Source organism: Echeneis naucrates, chromosome 22 (assembly GCF_900963305.1).
Source record: "Echeneis naucrates chromosome 22, fEcheNa1.1, whole genome shotgun sequence".
In the NCBI taxonomy this organism is placed as follows: domain Eukaryota; kingdom Metazoa; phylum Chordata; class Actinopteri; order Carangiformes; family Echeneidae; genus Echeneis; species Echeneis naucrates.
Window position 1 is genome coordinate 11,360,211 of NC_042532.1, and position 19,591 is coordinate 11,379,801.

Consider the following 19,591-nt stretch of genomic DNA (forward strand, 5'->3'; position numbering starts at 1 on the left):
GCCAAGTCCTCAAACATCTTAGCCTTTATGTTTTAAGCTGATTTCTCCAAAATTTGGTTATCCTCTGGCAAAGGAGGAAACATCGGAGAAATAGGGGTTGTCTAGCAGCTGTGATGTCTGTTTAACTAAAAAAATGATCACACTCTCACTCCTTCCTAGGTGCTCTTCCATTTGGCTCACACTGTTCATTTGAACAAGATACCTGTGGTTGGTCAGTGTCCAACCATCACTCAGCCTGGCGAAGGGTGGCTGGAGATGAGCTTCTAGAAAGGGAAGATATGCAGGGTGTCACACTGCAGAGTACACCAGGTTGGGACTGTGTGTTTGTGTTTGTCAGTCATACACATGAAATGGATTAACAGTCATTCTGTGGCTTTATTAGTTTCTTTGGTGAATGTCTCCTCATTAGGATGAGTTTTGTTCTGGAAAGATGTAACCCTAATTTTTTTTATTTTTGTCTCTACACTAGTTGATGGGAGGAACATGTGAGATTACTAGCATGTGTATTTGATATAGCTTATGAAGTTACACCACACAGTTCAAAATAATGGCTTAAAATAATTTGCAGAACAACATTGCAAAATACCTATATTGTAATATATTAAATCTAAATTTGACTCCTTTTTCTCTTCCATTAATAAGACAAGTGCAAATATTTAACTTTTTAAACTTATTACTGCGTCTTCAGTTTTCATTATTTTAAAGTTCTTTGCTGTTGTGTTTATTGTGCGTCCCCAGGGTACTTTTTGTTTTTGCAAGTGAGAGAAAATAATTCCCCCCGTGAGGCAACTGTTCAGAGTGCTTCTTTCCCCCCTCCTGTCTCAACTGCTGCCTGCCAGGTTTGTTTTGTAGACTGATACACTGACTACACACTCTACTCAGTTCAATTGTTTCTGTCCCTTTGGCTCAAATACTTTTTTCACTTACACAAAATTTTTGCTGACCTTGTGTCTTTCTGCTTATGCAGATGCACTTCTCTCTTTATATACATGGGACCTTTAATGGTTCACTGTTGGTGGCCATAGAGGAGAATGGAACGAGTGCTGCAGCACTGGTCTGGGAGAGAAAAGATCATTGGGCAGATGACTGGGAGGATGTTAACCTGCAGCTGAGTGGCCTTCATCATGGGTAGGTCACGTGGAAAACGAAAGTATAATGAAGCCGATGGTTATGTGACACTGAAGCATGACAGTAGAAGAAAAAGAATTCAAGAACAAGTTATTTAACACTAAGTAACAAGATTCCTGATTCCCTTATGTTACTTGGCAAAACAAAGCAGATGCGTCATTCAAATTTAAAATGATGGCAAAGTTGTGGAGGATTTAGGTTGATAATAAAAAGTACGAAAGTCTTTTCCTCTATCTAAATGTTTGTTCTTTAACATGACCTGGTTTTGAGGCTTTTCACATTGTTCTATCTTTCACATGAAGAAAAAAAGCAACAATTTGTGCTTTGGTCCAGGTTCCATGTGAAGGTGACAGCTGTGTGGGGACAAGGCTCAAATGCTGATATTGCTCTTGATGAAATTGCAATTGGAGCAAGCTGCTTTAGTACAGGTGAGCTGTTGCGAACATGCAAGCATGAAATGCCAGGTAAAAAAATCTGGTAAACTCATGGGCACAAATGATGACGATGGGAACTCTGAGAACTGGACTATACTATATTAACATGGGACTATTTGAATCACTAAGATTCATCTTCATTACTCTGAATCTAGATGACAATAATCAAATGAAAAAAATTCAGACACTGTAGTTTTTGAAAGTTGCACTTACACTCATATGTACACAATGTTATTGATGTTTTTTACATTTGTGTCCTTGCCACAGCAGCTGAAAAATGCTGAATATGTGGACATTTATGGTTTGATCCTGTAATTAAAAAATTGTGATTAAGGGATTTGATGAATAGCTGTTTAGTGAACCCACGAATTTACTCAAAGTTGCTTACTGGTTCTCTCATCCCAAATAATCTGCAAACCAGATGGAATCAAACTCATGCTGTTTTAAATGGAAGGCAGAGGAGAACATGATGTCCCCCCAATTGTTGGGACTTACTGTAGTTGTGACTAAGAGATGCCTGCTGTCTTTCACTCTGAGCAACAGAGGCCTTCATTTTCTATTGCACTGTATGCCGTTTCAATGATTGATTTTTGCTATGTGGGTAACCAACATATAATTCTTTGCTGCAAATGCAATACGATAATATGTTGTTCTCAGTCACTCAAGAGCACGCCTTCTGCTCCATCTTAATTGGCTCATGCAGTTCATCATAGTGGATGATTCATTGTTTTTTCCCTGGTCTGCACATGCGGGACTTTCTGCTGCATAATCTGTGTAGGAATGACTGATTTGTTCACGACTCATAAAATAGGGCCTTCGGGTCTTTTGTTCGTTATTCATGTGGCTACAGCAGTAGCATGACCAATGCTGTCTCTAGTCTGCGCTGGTCTGATCTCTGAGGGGATGGGGGGGTCCAGTCTTTGGTCTAGTCTGGTTGTGTCTTTGGTGTCTGGGGGAGCGGGGGTTCGGTCTTTGGTCTAGTCTGGGGTCCGGTCCAGTTTTTTGTATATTGTTATCGTGCTGTAAGGCCAGTTCGCATTGGACAATTTACCAATTCACCCCAGTCATCTTCAGCTGCCCAGGCCAGGAATCAAACATACGACCTTCTTATTGCAGGGTGACTACGCTAGGCCACCGTGCTGCTCAAGTCACGGCACAAAACTGGTATATCAGCAACCTCCATCTGTATTTTTAATTTAAATCCCAGTACAGCTGCAATATTATATTATTTTGATATTATAAATATGATAAAAAAAATACTATATTTATCCTGAGGGAAATTCACTTGGTTCCACACTGGTTCCAATGAACAAAATGAACGAATGTCTTGCAAAAGATTTGGATTAAAAGATCCAAACTTCCCATCACTGCTGCAGTCTGGATCATTTTCTAGCTGATATGAGAATCAATTCAGAATCCCAAAATAATATAATGTTTCACCCTCTTACATTCACTCCTTTATGCTGTTTTTTATGTTCACAAGAAACCATGCAGGCTCTAGTTTAGTCAAATCACCAACGAATGCAAAAATATTCATATTTACTCTAGAAGCTGCATTCTGATAGATATGCATACTGAGAGGTCTAAATGAGAGGCTCATTAATGATATCTTCCTGCACAGTTAACCTTCTTTGAATTGTTGCCTTCTCCTTTGATCCATGATTCTTTGTGTCTACATTTAATTTGCATATTTGTTTGCAGTTATGTGACCAGCTCCTTCTCTACTTTCTCTTATTTTTCTCTCCCTTGGCTTCCCCTCTCCTCAGAGCTCAACTCTCTCCTGTCCATCACTGGATTGATGGACGTCTTGAGCCCCCTTCCAGAGCCCTTTGCCTCAGGTAGCATTCAGTTCAAGCTGCTTTGTAAATTTAGGCATCCTTTGTCTACTGTGTCATTTTTAATCCATTATGCATGCAGAATGTACAGGCCAGGTGGACTGAAATCTCTAGTGACTGTATTTAACACTATATCTTAATGTACAAATTACAAATTTCTCTTTATTCTTGTATTTCTCTCTCTCTTTTTTTTTTTCAAAGTGAATAAATATTACTTATATTTACCTACTCTCTCAGTACTTTCACAGTTCCGCTAGCTCATGTCAGTCCCCCCCACCTATTTCTTTGTCTAGAGGTTTCTCTGATGACATGGTGGTTTACCTCGTGCGGTGCCAGTGGTCCCCACGGCCCAACTCAGGCCCAGTGTGACAATACCTACAGAAACAAAAATGTCAGTGTTGCTGTTGGGAAAGAAGGCCCATTGAAAGGAGTCCAGATGTGGAGGGTACCTGCTACTAACAGATATCTGTAAGTTTGTAAATTGAAGCAGAAAACCAGCAATAAACTGATCCTACTAGCATATGCTGGCTATGCAGTCTACTACTATAGCACATTATTGAATGACACTCAACATTGCACAAGGTGACATGTCCCTTAATTTTGAAGAACCTAGGCACAATTTTTTTTGCTACGCTTGTAACAGTTCTGCAGTTGAAAATAATTCCAGGCTGCTGCATTTACTTGTTGTTTAACTTAAAAAAAAAAAAAAAAAAAAAAACCTACGGTGACATAAGGTGATGCATGTCCTGCTAATATGAGTGAGTGAGTTTGTGATTGTTAGAGGAAATCACAATGAAGCTGTTGGTGACTGTGCATCTCCTGAATGGTGTCTTAGCAGTCTATCTATCAGGCCCAACGTATAGTCTAAAAAAACCAAAGGGAGTTAATTTCAGTCACAGCTTTTAATTACTTTGTGGTGCAATTATCTTCAGGATTTCTGCTTATGGAGCTGCAGGAGGGAAAGGAGCCAAAAACCACAACAAACGCAACCATGGGGTCTTCATTTCAGCTGTATTTCCTCTGGAGAAAGGAGATACGCTTTACATCTTGGTGGGCCATCAGGGAGAGGATGCATGCCCGGGGGTGAGTAAGATGCGAGTGAAATCAGGCTTGGCGGACGCATTGACTCGTACAATATCACACTGTGACATAATTTGCCAGAAAAAATAACTTAAATAATAAAAAAAAATTCATACTTGAAATGCCCCTGACCCTTGATGCAGAGAAATCCCCTGACTGCAAAGATCTGCCTGGGAGAATGGTCAGTGATCGAAGATGATCTCAGGGGAGAAGCTGGAGCTGAGTGGGCCGGAGGAGGAGGTGGAGGAGGGGGAGCTACCTACATCTTTAAGGTGACTAGTAAACTTTCTGTTGTTTCCATACTGTGCATCCTCTTTATTTGTTTCTGTGCTGCATTGTGCTGATGAGGCATATGCGCTAATAGGCATCACAATGCGTGCAGACATACTGAGACAAATCAGCAGCATCTCACACTCTTTCACAGGTTTAATAGAGGTAGAAGCCTTGTGCAGTCACTGCAATCTGAAAAAAAATGTTAAGGGTCCCAGTTAATATTTATTTTCCTTTGCAGCTGATGCTCTGCCAGAACTCATCTTCCATTTGTTGTCCAGATGCAAATATTTTAGCTGTTTACTTTGTGCATTGCTGAAGAGGTCTGAAATAAATGATATCTTTTTTGTTTCTGTCCTGTCAGATGGAGAATGGGGAGCTCATTCCCTTGCTGATTGCAGCTGGTGGAGGAGGAAATGCATACCTTGAAAACCCGGAGTCCAATCTGGACCAGATACAACTGGAACAATACGAAAACAGCACCAGACGACCCAGTACTAATGGTCACACTGGAGCTGCAGGTGCATTTATATAAGACATTCTACTTGCATTTAAGAGGGTTTGCTGAAATTGTTGGTTTTTTGAAACTATAAAAAAACAACACATTTTCTCACTGACCTAGCCATAGAGGCAGTTTGAATTTTATGTGCCCAGTTTTTGCGCTAGCAATCTTTGTGATTATTCTTGGTGATTGGTTTATTTGTGTCTCAACACTGAAAAACTGCATTTTCAAAATCATGAACAGCTCTCAGATATGTTCTTGTTGCTCTGTATAATCCATAGGAACAAAGTCAACGGTCTTCGTGGGGACCATTTCTTGAATTAAAAACAATAAGAGCATTGAACGTTTACATTGTAAAAATGCAGTATGGGTCACGGTGGAATTTAAACCAGGGATGTTAGGGTTCCTGGTCTGTACTTCAAATACTAAGGCCACTAAGGTACTCCAGCTTGTGGCTTTTTGATGCCCTGTGAAATTATATAAAGGGTATATTTAGTTTACATTTTTGTCTGCAGTGTAATACGGCTTGTGATCAGCAAGAATTTACTCAAGCTAGCACTTGATGATCAAAGCACTTAAGAGCCCAACAAAACAATGTGCGTTCTCAAGTGCAGAAGAGCTGCAAGCCTCAAACGAAATTAGGTTGTTCAATTTGTATGAAAAAACACTTTTCCAGGGTGCTTTGAAAATCCTTTTCCCTATAAACATACTCAAAGCTACATATGTTGGCATTCATCACGTTTACTCTTACACACAAGCATGAATTTGGCCTGTGGATAATAGGATCTATCTGGATCGTATTTTTCCTTTCATGACAGGTATGAATCCAGACGTGTATAGCAAAGGTGTTTCGCCGTTCCTGGGAATGTTTGCTGGAATGTTCTAAGAAAGTCTTCTCTGACTAGTAAATCTCATCAGACACCATGTTACTATCTTATTGAAACTTTGGTGAGATTGTTTAGATAAAGATCTGACTATCTGAGGAAATATGCAGTTTTTATTACTGCATACAAGAGAGGCATGTATATTTGAGCTGTGTCTAGCAGTAAAAGTGGTTACACTGTTTTCATCTATGGGTAGAACCTCAGCAGATGTGTATGCCATTATCATGAATAATAGGATATTTATTTCAACTTAGATACTCGTCCTGGAGGAACAGGTAATTCATGCTTTGATCAACTCATGACTGTATATTAGATGCTCAGATCTGTTTCAGCTCTTAAAGTTATTGTTCTTTGCTGAGAGATTTCTATCATCATCACTACATTGTGGTGATCAGGAATCACCCCTATGTACTCTTTTCACTCCATACTAAATTAGTTTTTAGCACCCAACATTCACAAAATTGTGACAAAATGTCTTCTGAACTGCAAACACACCACCTCTTTGCTATGTGTGTGTGACTGTTAGTCAAATCTACAGCTCATCATCCTCCTAACTGGAACTCTCTCCTGGGAAACCTGCCTTCTTGAGATTTCAATCTGGACCCTCACAATCTAAACAGAGATCAGTGTGCTGCCTGAATACCCAGTCAGACAGCTCCCTCTCCCTGAATGTGTAGCGGGCATGAGGTTGAACCCTAGAACAGCAAAGACTGAGATCAGAGCATAAACATTTCAACAGTTCATTCTGAAGCATTACAGGCAATTACAGCAAGTGAGCCAAAACAGTCCAATAAACCAGCTGAAGGGATGGAATCCAGCCCAGCAGGAGATAGACAAGGTCGAGGAGTTAGGAACAGAAGGCTGGTCAGGTTATATGGGCAGACACACACACAAAAAAAAAAAGAAGAGCTCTGCACGAGGCTAAGGACAGTCAGTCAAAAGATTAGAGGCAGGTAGGCAATGATGAGGTGAGGGAACACAAGTGACAATGGTTGCACTGATGAGCTGCAACCATAGAGCCAGTACAGCCAGACGAATGGCAGAAATTGCTACCATGTTGATCCAGTGAACGAGGCTTTTCAATAAAACGCAAAAAATCTGCACTGGTAAGGCATTCTAATAATCAGCTCGTGAAAATGGCGACAATGTCTTTGGCGGCTCTTGATGGACCTTTGTCAAATCCGAGACAATTGCTAAATAAACTTCAAAAAGGTATCTGACATTGTGCTTGGCATTTTGAAATGTTTTTGAAGCTTTAATTAGCATTAATTGTGCATAGATTTAGATAGATTTTAGCAGCATCTAAACAATGCATTCCTCACTGGGAACTCAAGTTTGGTTCTCTCTTATTCTCCTTGCACCAGCTATCAAACACAGCATCCAACCATCTTTTTCTTTATCTGCCTATTTCTCTAAATGTTGGATGTAATGTAGTTTTTCTTTTGTGTTTGTTTCCCTGAAGGTGGAGGTGGAGGCTGGAAAGACAGTCCCAGTCCTTACCTGAGAGCTGGCAAGTCTCTGGTAGAGGGAGCGGAGGGGGGGTCATCCTGTCCACTGGCCCAGTCTAAGCTCAGCTGGTCCACCTTCGGAGGTTTTGGAGGTGGAGGTGGGGCCTGTACTGCCGGCGGTGGTGGAGGAGGTTACAGAGGTACAAAAAGTTCACAATGCTTTGTCATTCTGTACCCTTGCACTAAAATACAAATCACGTCTATTGTTATCAGAGATTCTCCATCTGTCTTTCATGCTGAGCCATAATTGATTTATTTTTTTACCGTCTCCACAGTTGACTATTTACAGAGATGACACAATTTCAAATGAAATCTTTTGTACTTTAGATTATGTTTCTAATCTAATCACACTTTTGTATCTTTCAACTTTCTGGCACAGTTCATATTTAGTTCATATTTAGTTCAAAACTGCCGACTGAGGAAATTAAAATACCAACTGGAAAATTTCTGTCATAATTCATCAGAGGGGGGTTCCTACATTTCATGTTTGTACTATTGCCTTAAAATGAATCACACTGTCTTTCCCACAGTTATCAATACCAACAGTGCAGTTAATTTTATAAATACAGGCTCTGTTGAGTCATTGGACACCACCAGGATTAGCTCCTGTCACAAAAACCACAGTTTTACAACAAGTAGCTCAAAAAACTGTCTTGGAATTGAGCAAGATTAGTATCCATTAAGTGACAGGTGAAGAGATGAACTGTAGTTTTTATTTCAGGTGCTGGTTCTAAAAAAGGAGACTGCTCTGTGCTCGACACATGGATCTGAGCAGAGTAAGCAAGTATTAAAAAAACCTGTCAGGTCTGAATGGAGTGGAGATTGGTTCATCTCAGGATATTTGAAAATTGTTAACTTTCACATTTCAACTTTCAGAGAATTTTTCCCTCTCAGACAGACACATGAGGTAGTTTAGTTCTCCCTTTCAGCCATGTGCTCTCAAAAATACTCATAGAATTTTTTTTAATCATGTCTGTCTTCTGTTGTTGTAATACAAATACAAAAGTACAAGGGAGCTGGCTGTGACTCACACATACTAATCAATCCTGTTTTCCATCTGGGGTTTCAAGTGAACTTGGTAAACAAGCTTATGTCACCCATGCATGACTGTGTTGTTGGGTTTGAAGCTTAACTTTGTGTCCATTCATGTACATTTGACCCAAGATGTGTTAAAATGATCACAGCTGGTCAGAGGGTTGCACAACCAGATCATAACAGTGGATTGACTTGGTCTGATGGCAGCTCTATCAGCTGAATCCTTTTGAGTACGAGCTAAAAGACAGTATGACTACAAGAGGACATTTGCACAAATTGGGATGCTTTTAAACTTCAAGCTAGAGATGCAGACCTAAAGGGCCCAATTACAACCTGTCATGGTCAAGTGCAAAGACTTGACTGGGCAGAGAGGGCTCTCATTTTATTCAGTAGTTCTCTCTGGAGAGATAAGGCATTAGTATAAAATCTTGACCTGATTTGTAAAACCAAAGTTACGGCATGACCCCAGTGAAATAATTTGTACTACTGGCTGACAGGAGAATTTACATCATGAATTTTCTGACAGGTGGTGATGCAGCGCTGACTGATGAGATCACGGTTGATGGCCAGAATGGAGTCTCATTCATTCACCCAATGGGAGAGATGTTTCTGCACCCTCTGGCAGGTGAGACTTGCATGATGTCATAATTTTGTGAAGACACTAATGGTCAGAAAGATGGATACCAGCAGAACAATGTAAGATGTCAAGTATAATTAATATTGCATTTGGTTTGCAAACCAATGGTTCTGTTGAAAGTCCATGGAAAGTCTGTGAATACTACTTGAGTTGTTCTTTTTTATGTCACACTACAACAGTATAGGAAAAAATGTAAGAGCTAAAGCAGACCATGTGGTTGAAAGCACTGTAAAAGCTAGTAAATAGACATAGACTGTACTTTTTTTCTTTGTGGAGCTATAATATAATACAGAAAATGCAAAGAACCTGTTTGGAGTTGTGTAATATATTTACGTAATTGCTTTGAGCCTCTTCTAACAGAATTCAACATGACTGATCCCAAAGCACAGAGAGAGTGTTGGTGTAAAGATTAAATCCTGGGCTTCTGTTCTCTTAGTTCTCCAAGCTATTGATCCTGTCATTGCCTGTGTGTGTGTGTGCGTGTGCGTGTGCGTGCACGCTCTTGTTGCTGTCTACCTGTTTTTGCCAAGCTATCTGTCTGAACACCTAGAGCCGCATATACACATATATACACTACAAGGAGTGGTGGAGTTTTTTTCCTTCTCTGTTTTTCTTGTTGGGGAGACTACAAGCCATCTGACTCTAATTATTCAGGGGGAGAAACAGGAAATGACTAATTGACATCCTCGTGGACCCAGTTGCCTAGGGCTGTAACAGACAGGCATCCATTCTCCTGTGAAAGACGCTGTTGTTATTGCTGCCATTGCTGCCAATCATCACTCTTAAACATGACTGCTTGTGCAACATGAAACACATTGAAAGAGAGCTGTAATCATGATTGAGTTAGCAAAGCAAAGTTTAACTTTAACTGAGGGATGATGGTCAATATTAGACACACATGGCACAAGACCCCCATTCATAATTTTTATCAACAAACAGTGGATCATCGTTTTGTCCAGAATTTAATCTAATAATGAGAAGTATAAAATAAGTAGAAATTATACAATGTTGAGCCAATAGCCAGCAGAGATTAATTCTGTTTCTTAATACTTCTCCAGCATTTCTTTTGCCCTCTGCTTCTGTCACATGTATACCTACTAAAGATCAGTCAACATAAGGTCAAATAATATTGCCATTTACTATGTACTTTTGAGTCTCTTTCATATACATGTCATCTCAGCCACCACAAAAGTGTGGCTAACTGTGTTTCTGATAAACATTTGGACTGGAAATTATTTCTCAACTTGAGCAGCCAAAAAATGAGTTAGTTGCACCAGTTTGTTGCAGATTTTAGTCTTTGTGGGTTTTGCTGACAAAAATAAACTAATAATCATATTACCAGACCTTTTTAGAAATTTCCTGCAAACCTAATAATCTCCCTCTCATAATATAGATTTTGTCCATTTTTTTATTATTATTTCATTTTATTTTAATTTTGCTGCATCCATGTGCATATTGCTCCCATTAGCGATGGAGAGTCATGGGGAGTGTGAGATCAAAGTGCAGCTGAACTGCAGTCACTGCAAGACACAGAGCTGCAAACGTGATGAAGATACTCACCTCATCCTCTGTCTTTGCGATGAAGATGAAGTCTTGGCCAGCGACAATATTACATGTATTGGGACAGTAGGTATGTAATTATTTTGTTCTGTTTCATTTGGAGAACAGCTGTGTTATGATTTTCATCCCAGTAGATCCAACAGATAAGGTATTGAAACTAAAAGCATTAGTCAATCCTGTTCATCTCTCTCCCAGCGGCTCCTCAAGGCCCAGTTCCACAGGGCCAAATATCAACATCACTGATCCTGGCAGTTGTGGTCTCCACGATTGCAAGCGGCATTGCGTTGATCTGCACCGGCATCATCCTCAGTAAGAGACTCCTCCAGTTCTGTGTGCAATATGTTCCCTCCACCTTCCACCGGCTGTGAACGCAGCTGGGCATACAGATGTTTCCAGATGTTACTGACAAAAGAAGCAGGAGCACCTTTGATAAGTGCTGCTTTAAGTGTCATCCACAGGCTGTGCGGTGGATGATTAAAGGAGCTGTGGTAAAGATATGGATCTGAAGGGAGCGCATATGAACACTTTTGTCATAAGCACTTGTTTGAGGTGATGTTTTTCTTTCTCTCCCTGTAAATAAGATAGAAATGAGCTCAAAGAGTGTAAAGCAAGATTGTACTGCAGATAACAATGGAGGTGATATTGCTTTTTATATTAAGTGCCTGCAGTGGAACAATTGCTCTCATAGAGGCATGAAATTATAGCCATGTACTCTCAGCTCATCTCTACAAATGGGCAATATAGAAATACATGATTGGCTCTTAAAAGTATAAACCGAAAGCTTTGACATTTAACTAGTAACTTTCTCTCAGTTGGTGTTGTGCTGGTAAGTGAGATTAGATGGTAGTAAATGTCAGGCATTATCATTCAGTGGCTGGAAACTAAAATGCAGAGTGACAATCACAAAGTTATCAGAAGCTGCGAGCATTGACTCTAAGATGAGCTTCTTTGATATAGCAGAAAGACTGCAGCTTACTACTTACAAAACTGAGGATGATCTAAAAGTATCTGAACACAGCACATTTACTCTACTGCTTAAAATAGTTTGGTTAAAATGTGACAACTGGACGGTCAGACATGATTTAAAAAACTTCTATTTAAGTGCAACAGGAATAATTAGGGAACTAACACTTAAGCTATTGTGCGGTTTTAATAACCCTCTCAAGAAAGATAAAGACAACTGGGGGATAGTCTCCACCACAGTATGATGTTTAATATTAATTCTAACAATTTTTGTGTAATAACTGTTAGTTAAATGTTGCTTTTAACTTGGTCTAGACAGCTGCTATGCATTATATACTGTCAGATGTCAACTTATGTACTACACTAGTAAATACTATGTGTCCACAGTTTCAACACATATTTGACAATATATTTGCAGTAATATGGGTGAGGGATTATAAATATGCTCTTTTTGCACCTGATGTTAGACTTTTGCACTTGCTGCAGATAACTTGAAAGGGAATCTTTACAAACCAGTCAACCCTCTATTCATCCCCTAAATGCCATTTGAGGTGTGTCAGTATAGCAGGGTCTCTCTGTCCTTCTGTGGACCTCTCCATAGCTCCAGTGAAATGGCTGAATATTAAGTGAAGCTCAGCTATGAAAGACTTGTTACGACTGTCTTTCCCACAGTCAGTTTGAGTGAGTCTAATCTTTGTGGGAGGGCCTCTAGAGGAATCTTTGCAGCATTGACTTCCTGCTGAAGTATCAGTTTCACTCAGCACTTTTGACCTAAACACAGGCTGACAAGAAATCCAGACGTGGCAAAAGCAGTTCAATAAAATAAGCTTCATATAAGGAAAGTGTTTTTTTATTTTTTATTTTTTATTTTTTTTAAAGTAAAGATGATGGATTATCTGAGTTTTTCCAATTTGCAGTCAGATCTGAGCAAGGTAATAGAAGATTTTCAGTTGACCCCAAAGTAAAATATTGAAATGAGCTTGGGGAAAGTAGAAACAATCACACTACTGCCTTTATCCTTATCATGGCAAACATTATGAAAGAACATATGATATTGTATGTGGCTGCTGCCATGTAAATACAATTACATTAGGGAAAATACTGCTTTCAGCGGTGTGATCATTAGCATATGTTGATAAAATCTAAAACACTGGTTCATACTGTAAATGCAGAACAGGCAGAACAGACAGAACTATAGGGAAACACTATCCATTCAGGGACCAAGGGATTTAAGTAAACAAACAACACGATGAAAGGACAGTCAGTTCTCCAGAAAAATGGGAATCCGAAATACATGAAGGTGGAAAGGACAGCAGTGGTTGATGTCAGCGTGACCTGCGACTATTAGTAATCAGAGAAGTGGTCATTTCAGACAAAATGCACAAAGTTGTAAACAGAAAATGCTAAATCCAAATTGTTCATGCTCACAAGTATGTAACACAAAGTTTGAGGGTGTGTAAAACTAAATATTAGCCCTCTGTATTATCAGCCAGATACTAATGGCAGATGAGCTGTGGAGTCTAACTGCATGACATTGTTGTCCTGTAATTACTAGACAAACTTAGTGGGGCAAACCTCTTCTCTATGACAAATGGGAAAAGTGTTTCGCGTGACCTTTTATTAGCTGCATTGTGTTTAATTGTGTGAATTTGCAAATGAATAAATCAAATACTAAAATAAAGACTGGCATGTGTACAATACATTGATTTGCTTTTGAAATGAGAAGATGTTTTAAAAGTAAAAAAGAAAACAAAAACATATCATACCCACACCCACACCCTTCAGGTTAATGGTGTCTCTTCACCTGAGCTCTCCCCCATGCAGGGAGGTAGTCTGTTCCCTGGGCACCCCATCTCCACCACCCCTCCTCCTCCTCCCTCGTCTCAACCTTCCCCTCTTCCCAACCCACTCCCGATCCCCTCCCTAGCATCTGCACCGGTCGGTGGCTCAACGGCACCTCTTACCTGCACGCAACACCCCCTCCCTGGCAGACTACCAACCTGCATCGGGGACATGGGCTGGCTCCATGGCGGGTGAGTCCAAGCTCACTGGCACAGACAGTCTAGGAACAGTAACCAAGGAGAGGACATCCCATGTGCATCCATTTTGTCAGAGAACAGGATGATCTCTGTTCTTACAGGGTACTCAAGTGATTTAAGGGATTTAAGTCTGACATTGTTGAACTATTAAAAAGAATGCTTGGGGCTAGTCGCTCAAGGCTACATTAGCCTTTACCAGCATAACACACACAAATCAAACATGATTCAGTGAGAAAAGGAAGCACCATTTTTAGAGTAATTGGAAAGCATGAAATAAGATGCGTGATATTCATTAGTTTTTAACTGTCCGTGATGAGTCTGACAGTGTTTAGGGAGGACATGCTAATTTGGTGGAGTAATAACTTAAAAACAAAATGATTGTGTGTCAGTAGCTTTAAATAACTGAGCTGATTGACCGACTGAGATGCAGTGTGAACCCTCCTTGTGTTACTGCTCCTATCTTCAGTCGGAAGTTGGTTCCACAATGAGGCAATTGTGGGTCCCTGGTGACAGTGAAAGTTATGATTTTTTTTTTCTTTTTTTTTTTTAAATAGTTATTTCATGTCTCATCTTTATATCTAGTGTGGTGCCGCAAAAAGAATGATCTGCATGCAGTCAGGGGGCGTCTGCAGAGTCCAGAATACAAGCTGAGCAAGATCCGCTCTTCCACAATCATGACGGATTACAACCCCAACTACTGCTTTGCAGGAAAGGCTGCCTCACTCAGTGAACTGAAGGAAGTACCACGCAGGCACATCACACTTCTTAGGTAGAACACAAAAGGACACAATGTTTCTCATTGGGTCAAGTTGTTAGTGTGTTTGTGTGTTGAGTTGTTGTTTTGTACTGACTTTTCAGAGCTCTTGGCCACGGTGCTTTTGGAGAAGTCTATGAAGGACAAGTTCTTGGGATGAGCAGTGATAACAGCCCCATGCAGGTGGCAATAAAGGTAAGTAGTCATTCTGAGGCATATAGAAACGATAGATAATGCTTTACTGGGAGTCAGTACATTCAATCCACTCAACATTCCCTAAGAGTGCTCTCGTCGCACACATTTATTACTTGACAAGACATGTTATTGTGCATTTACTTAAAAGGATTATTTGCTTTAGTTTATTTCATTTATATAGCACCTTAAAAGAAAACAGTATTTGCACCAAAGTGCTTCACAGATAAACATGTATTCACATGTTACAGTATAAGCATAAAGACATGCAACATACAAGCCACCACAATTTTAGTAAAATGAAAATAAAACAGATCAAACTCTAATAAAAGCCAGAGAGTACAAATGGGTCTTAAGGTACTTATTAAAAACCTCTCAGCCTTCCTAATGGCTTCAGGCAGCATATTCCAGAGCTGAGGGGCTGCTACAGAAAAGGCCCTGTCCCCCGCACTTTTCTTCCGTGAACGTGGCACAGCCAACATGCCACGGTCTGAGGATCTGAGGCGCCTGCTGGTGTTGTAAGGGGCGAGACCATGAAGAGACTTCTAAACAATAAGGATTTTGAACTGTATCCTGAAGTGAATGGGGAGCCACTGTAATGATGCAAGGATAGGAGTGATGTGGTCTCATTTCTTTGATCTTGGTAATAACTTTTTTGAATTATAAGCAAATGGTACACTTACTCTGACATTGCCATTGAATGACTGCGTTGATGAGACAAGTTGAAACTAAAAAAAGTGGCATGATCTGCTTTTGAATAGTCCCCTTATTTGTTCTAATGATACCGTTCCTTTTGTGGAATATTTGGGAATAGCACACACACAAATCCCTTAAACTGTCTGTGATGTTTTCTACTTTACAGACTCTTCCAGAAATCTGCTCTGAACAGGATGAAATGGATTTCCTGATGGAGGCACTGATTATGAGGTGCGCCATACTGCAGTAGCCAATCATATTGGTCGCAAATACCTGGAGTTCAAATGTTGACTAAGCCAGTGCAGAGCTAAAAAAATGTTGCTCTGAGTTTTTATTTATTTATTTATTGGGTTAGGGTGGGAGTTCATTTCTGTGGTTGAATGTCAAGTCATGCAGAAATGCACTACCAGCCGGGCATGTTCAGAAAATCAAGCAGAAAAACAAGATATGCTCTGAAGCAATACCACCGAATACCAAATGCTGCATTTTAATGGAGAGGGTTCCCTTGGCAAAGTTGCCAATAAGTGTTTATGCTGGACATGAACCTTTCGGACCTGAGAAAGAGGAGACAATCTGTGAATGAAATCTGTCCTATGACCCCCCCAGCAACTGGTCACTTTTAAAGCCCCCAAGAGTATTGGCGTCATCTGATCTGTTGATATCATGGGAAGGGCTGGCATTCCCATACTTTGGTGTCAACTTCTTCACTGGCAACTGTCCATATCACTGGATGAACACTTTGGTCCATCTGTCCCATATGTATAACCCAATTTCACAAACTGAAGTGCACTATTACTCTTCTAAAACGGTTGAAAAGTATGGCAGGAAAGTTAAAGTAATAGTAAACGATAATAAACAAATATGGGTTACTTGTTTCACATACAATATACATTTTTAATAAATCCAAAAAAGTAGGTCATCCTGGCTGCCTGCTCATACTGCACGGCGACAGACAAACAAGCTACATTTCATGGCTTCAGTATTTTTCTTAATATTTTCTTTCCTTTTTTATGTTTTTTCCTACCACCTATTTGCATCTGCAATTGCAGACATGGTAACCTCAGTGTTTTTCACTTTGTGTCCACGCAGCAAGTTCAGCCACGACAACATTGTTCGCTGCATCGGTGTAAGTCTGAACATCTTGCCACGTTTCATCCTGCTAGAGCTGATGACCGGAGGAGACATGAAGAGTTTCCTGAGACAGAATAGGCCACGAGCTGTACGTCTGTACTACACTGTTCTCTGTAGATGCATATGGGTTTTTGTGGTATACTAAAATTGAGATTTGCTATATCTAGGGCCAGACCTCTTCTCTCACCATGCGGGAGCTGCTGCAGATGGCCAGAGATATCGCCTGTGGTTGCCGCTACCTGGAGGAGAACCACTTCATACACAGGTTCAGATTCACAACGGGTTATTACTGATGAGGGGGCTCAGTATGCATCAGGGTTACACTCAGTTATATATGTTATTAAGAGAGCTACATGTAAACAATTAGTTGCACTGGCTGAGAAGTTATTTTGCTGCTTGACTATATATTCAGGACTTTTGTTGGGTCCAGGATTGTATGAAGAAGATGTGTGACAATCAGATGTGAAATTCATATCTGTAGATACTCATCCTACCTGGGATAGATAAAATAAATTCATGAAGCACTGCAACAGGACCATGAAATAATTAAATTGTGAAATGATTCTACATATTTTTACATATATGGTATTTTAAATTCTGTCCCTTTTTCCTCAATAAATAAGTCATCTCAGTGGATGATTTGTTCTGTTTTTTCCTGGTCCATATTCTCTGGTCTGATCTGGTCTAGTCCGGTCCAGTCTAGGTCCTGGGGGGACACCGTATCTTGCATTAGCCCAGTCCATTTCTCGTAACCAATTAACCAAGCCGTGTTTGGCTGCCTGCACTGGAACTCAAACTGCATGTCTCTGGTCTGGTCTCTTTTCTGGTCTTGTTTACCATCTGTCACTCCTCACCACATGACCATTTGATCGAACCCGCGACCTCCTTATTGTGCTTTTTGTTTTTTGTTTTTTTCATTGACGTCACTGTTGGAGATGATAGAGTAGGTTTATGAAGCCAGTGGAAGACGTCCTAACAACAAACAAAGGACCCTAACAAAGTGATGCTGGGCATGGATAGAAAAGGCAGAGACGACAAGCCTTTTGGTTATTACTATTGCACCCTCCCGGAAAAAAAATCAGGCTCAGGATTTTTACTTACTTTAAGCCCTGTGCAATGTGAGTTCTACAGTATGGTGCCATCATGAAGCTACATTTTGTGTTTTCCAGAGACATTGCTGCTAGAAATTGTCTTCTTACCTGCCCTGGACCAGACAGAGTGGCTAAAATTGGAGACTTTGGCATGGCACGAGATATTTACAGGTTTGTGTAATGGGTCAGCATGAAGTCCACACAGCAAAAGCAAAGCAGATGTTTTACGATGATGTGTCTCACGGGAGCTGAAGTCCAGGCAGCACTGGGTCGATTCGGTTACAGGAGATAGTTTTCCTCCATGGGGCCACCATGGGGCCTGGGCCTGAAATATATTTACAGAGTTCGCAACCTTGTGCTATTTACATTCTCTTCTAAAGCAATGAAAAATGTACAAAACCAAATCTGATGGTTCTGTTTTTCGTTTTCAGAGCCAGCTATTACAGGAAAGGCGGCCGAGCAATGCTGCCAGTCAAATGGATGCCGCCAGAGGCCTTTATGGAAGGAATCTTCACTTGCAAGACGGATACATGGTATGAGCACATAATGTAGACAGGAGGGCTCCAAAGTAAATTCAAAAATGAGAAATGGCTAACATTTTAGAGAGGATTTCACTTCAGATCCAGATTTCTTTTGAATGTTTGCATTATTTAGAAGTGACAAAAAATTTTAGGTCTAAGTTTGCTAAATGCTTCATTGTTAGAATACATAATGTTCAAACATCTCTATTGTGTCTTTGTCCACATCTATTTACTGTAGGCAACTCATAGGAGGCTTACACTGAAATAATTATTTTATTTTCCAGAGTGAAAGACTGTACATAAACTAAACACTTCTATAGACTAAAACCAGATAGACCTCAAGGGAGTTCAAGGTTTATAGAGCAGTATATCAATTATGTACTTTATATATATCTGTTTCTTGTCAAGGATCAGAAGTGGTAGGAGGTGGCATTCAGATGTAATTACACTGCAGGCAACAAACTCATTTTGCCAAGAGAAGAACCACAATAAAGACAACCAGGGAGGTTTATAGTTAGAAACAAATGTGAGTTTTGATTTATTTGAATGCAGCATTCACTTGAAGCTGATGATAGATAAATCCAGCTCCAGTTGCAGCTGGCATTTGTTTGTGTTTTATATAGGACTAGTCCCAGTATGTTCAGTCTGAAAACCGCAAGGGCATCAAAGATTTGGAATGTCTTCCTTCTTAAACCTCACAGACTCCATGATAGTGAGTTGTTCTGTGTCTCCCCCTGCAGGTCGTTTGGAGTGCTGTTGTGGGAGATCCTCTCTCTGGGCTATATGCCATATCCCTGTAAAACCAACCAGGAGGTTCTGGAGTTTGTCACCAGTGGAGGCAGAATGGATCCTCCAAAGGCCTGCCCGGGGCCTGTGTGAGTACTGACAGGAAATACATGAATCTTGGCAGCTTGGGTGTGAAGTCCCACACTTTTTGCTGCAGTTGAGCTGCCAGGGAGATTTTCCGAGCGTAAATGTTTCATCACTTGCCAACAGACATAATATCAAAAGTCACTGGAGTCTCAAACTGCACTTTTTCTCCTACTTATTGTTATTGTGTTACTGTTAATGGTATTTTTAATATAACAAAACATCTGGACTTTGTGCCCGTTGCTGTGTAGTTATCGGATCATGACCCAGTGTTGGCAGCACTGTCCTGAGCACCGTCCCAACTTCTCAACCATCCTGGAGAGAATTAACTACTGCACTCAGGTATACTTCATATCACTGTTATAATGCATTCACTGCCTGTGTTTTTTTTTTTAACACTACTTCCCATCCTCTGTAATTTCCACCTAATTTACCAAGTACTTATCTGCAATGTGTCCATC

At 40.3% G+C, this 19,591-nt stretch overlaps 1 protein-coding gene across 1 annotated transcript in view; it reads left to right on the forward strand.

The window, feature by feature from the left end:
* The window catches only part of ltk (leukocyte receptor tyrosine kinase), a 46,235-nt gene that overhangs the window by 24,585 nt on the left and 2,059 nt on the right, over window positions 1-19,591 (forward strand). Inside the window, exons 7-28 of the mRNA XM_029493109.1 lie at window positions 160-309; window positions 739-839; window positions 968-1,128; window positions 1,462-1,556; window positions 3,329-3,400; window positions 3,691-3,865; window positions 4,330-4,480; window positions 4,621-4,749; window positions 5,112-5,268; window positions 7,596-7,781; window positions 9,203-9,301; window positions 10,782-10,943; window positions 11,081-11,182; window positions 14,458-14,644; window positions 14,734-14,824; window positions 15,684-15,748; window positions 16,607-16,736; window positions 16,816-16,913; window positions 17,818-17,910; window positions 18,171-18,272; window positions 19,001-19,135; window positions 19,382-19,472. Of these exons, the coding sequence (XP_029348969.1) occupies window positions 160-309; window positions 739-839; window positions 968-1,128; window positions 1,462-1,556; window positions 3,329-3,400; window positions 3,691-3,865; window positions 4,330-4,480; window positions 4,621-4,749; window positions 5,112-5,268; window positions 7,596-7,781; window positions 9,203-9,301; window positions 10,782-10,943; window positions 11,081-11,182; window positions 14,458-14,644; window positions 14,734-14,824; window positions 15,684-15,748; window positions 16,607-16,736; window positions 16,816-16,913; window positions 17,818-17,910; window positions 18,171-18,272; window positions 19,001-19,135; window positions 19,382-19,472 (2,732 nt within the window). The remainder of the gene's footprint in view (window positions 1-159; window positions 310-738; window positions 840-967; window positions 1,129-1,461; window positions 1,557-3,328; window positions 3,401-3,690; window positions 3,866-4,329; window positions 4,481-4,620; window positions 4,750-5,111; window positions 5,269-7,595; window positions 7,782-9,202; window positions 9,302-10,781; window positions 10,944-11,080; window positions 11,183-14,457; window positions 14,645-14,733; window positions 14,825-15,683; window positions 15,749-16,606; window positions 16,737-16,815; window positions 16,914-17,817; window positions 17,911-18,170; window positions 18,273-19,000; window positions 19,136-19,381; window positions 19,473-19,591) is intronic.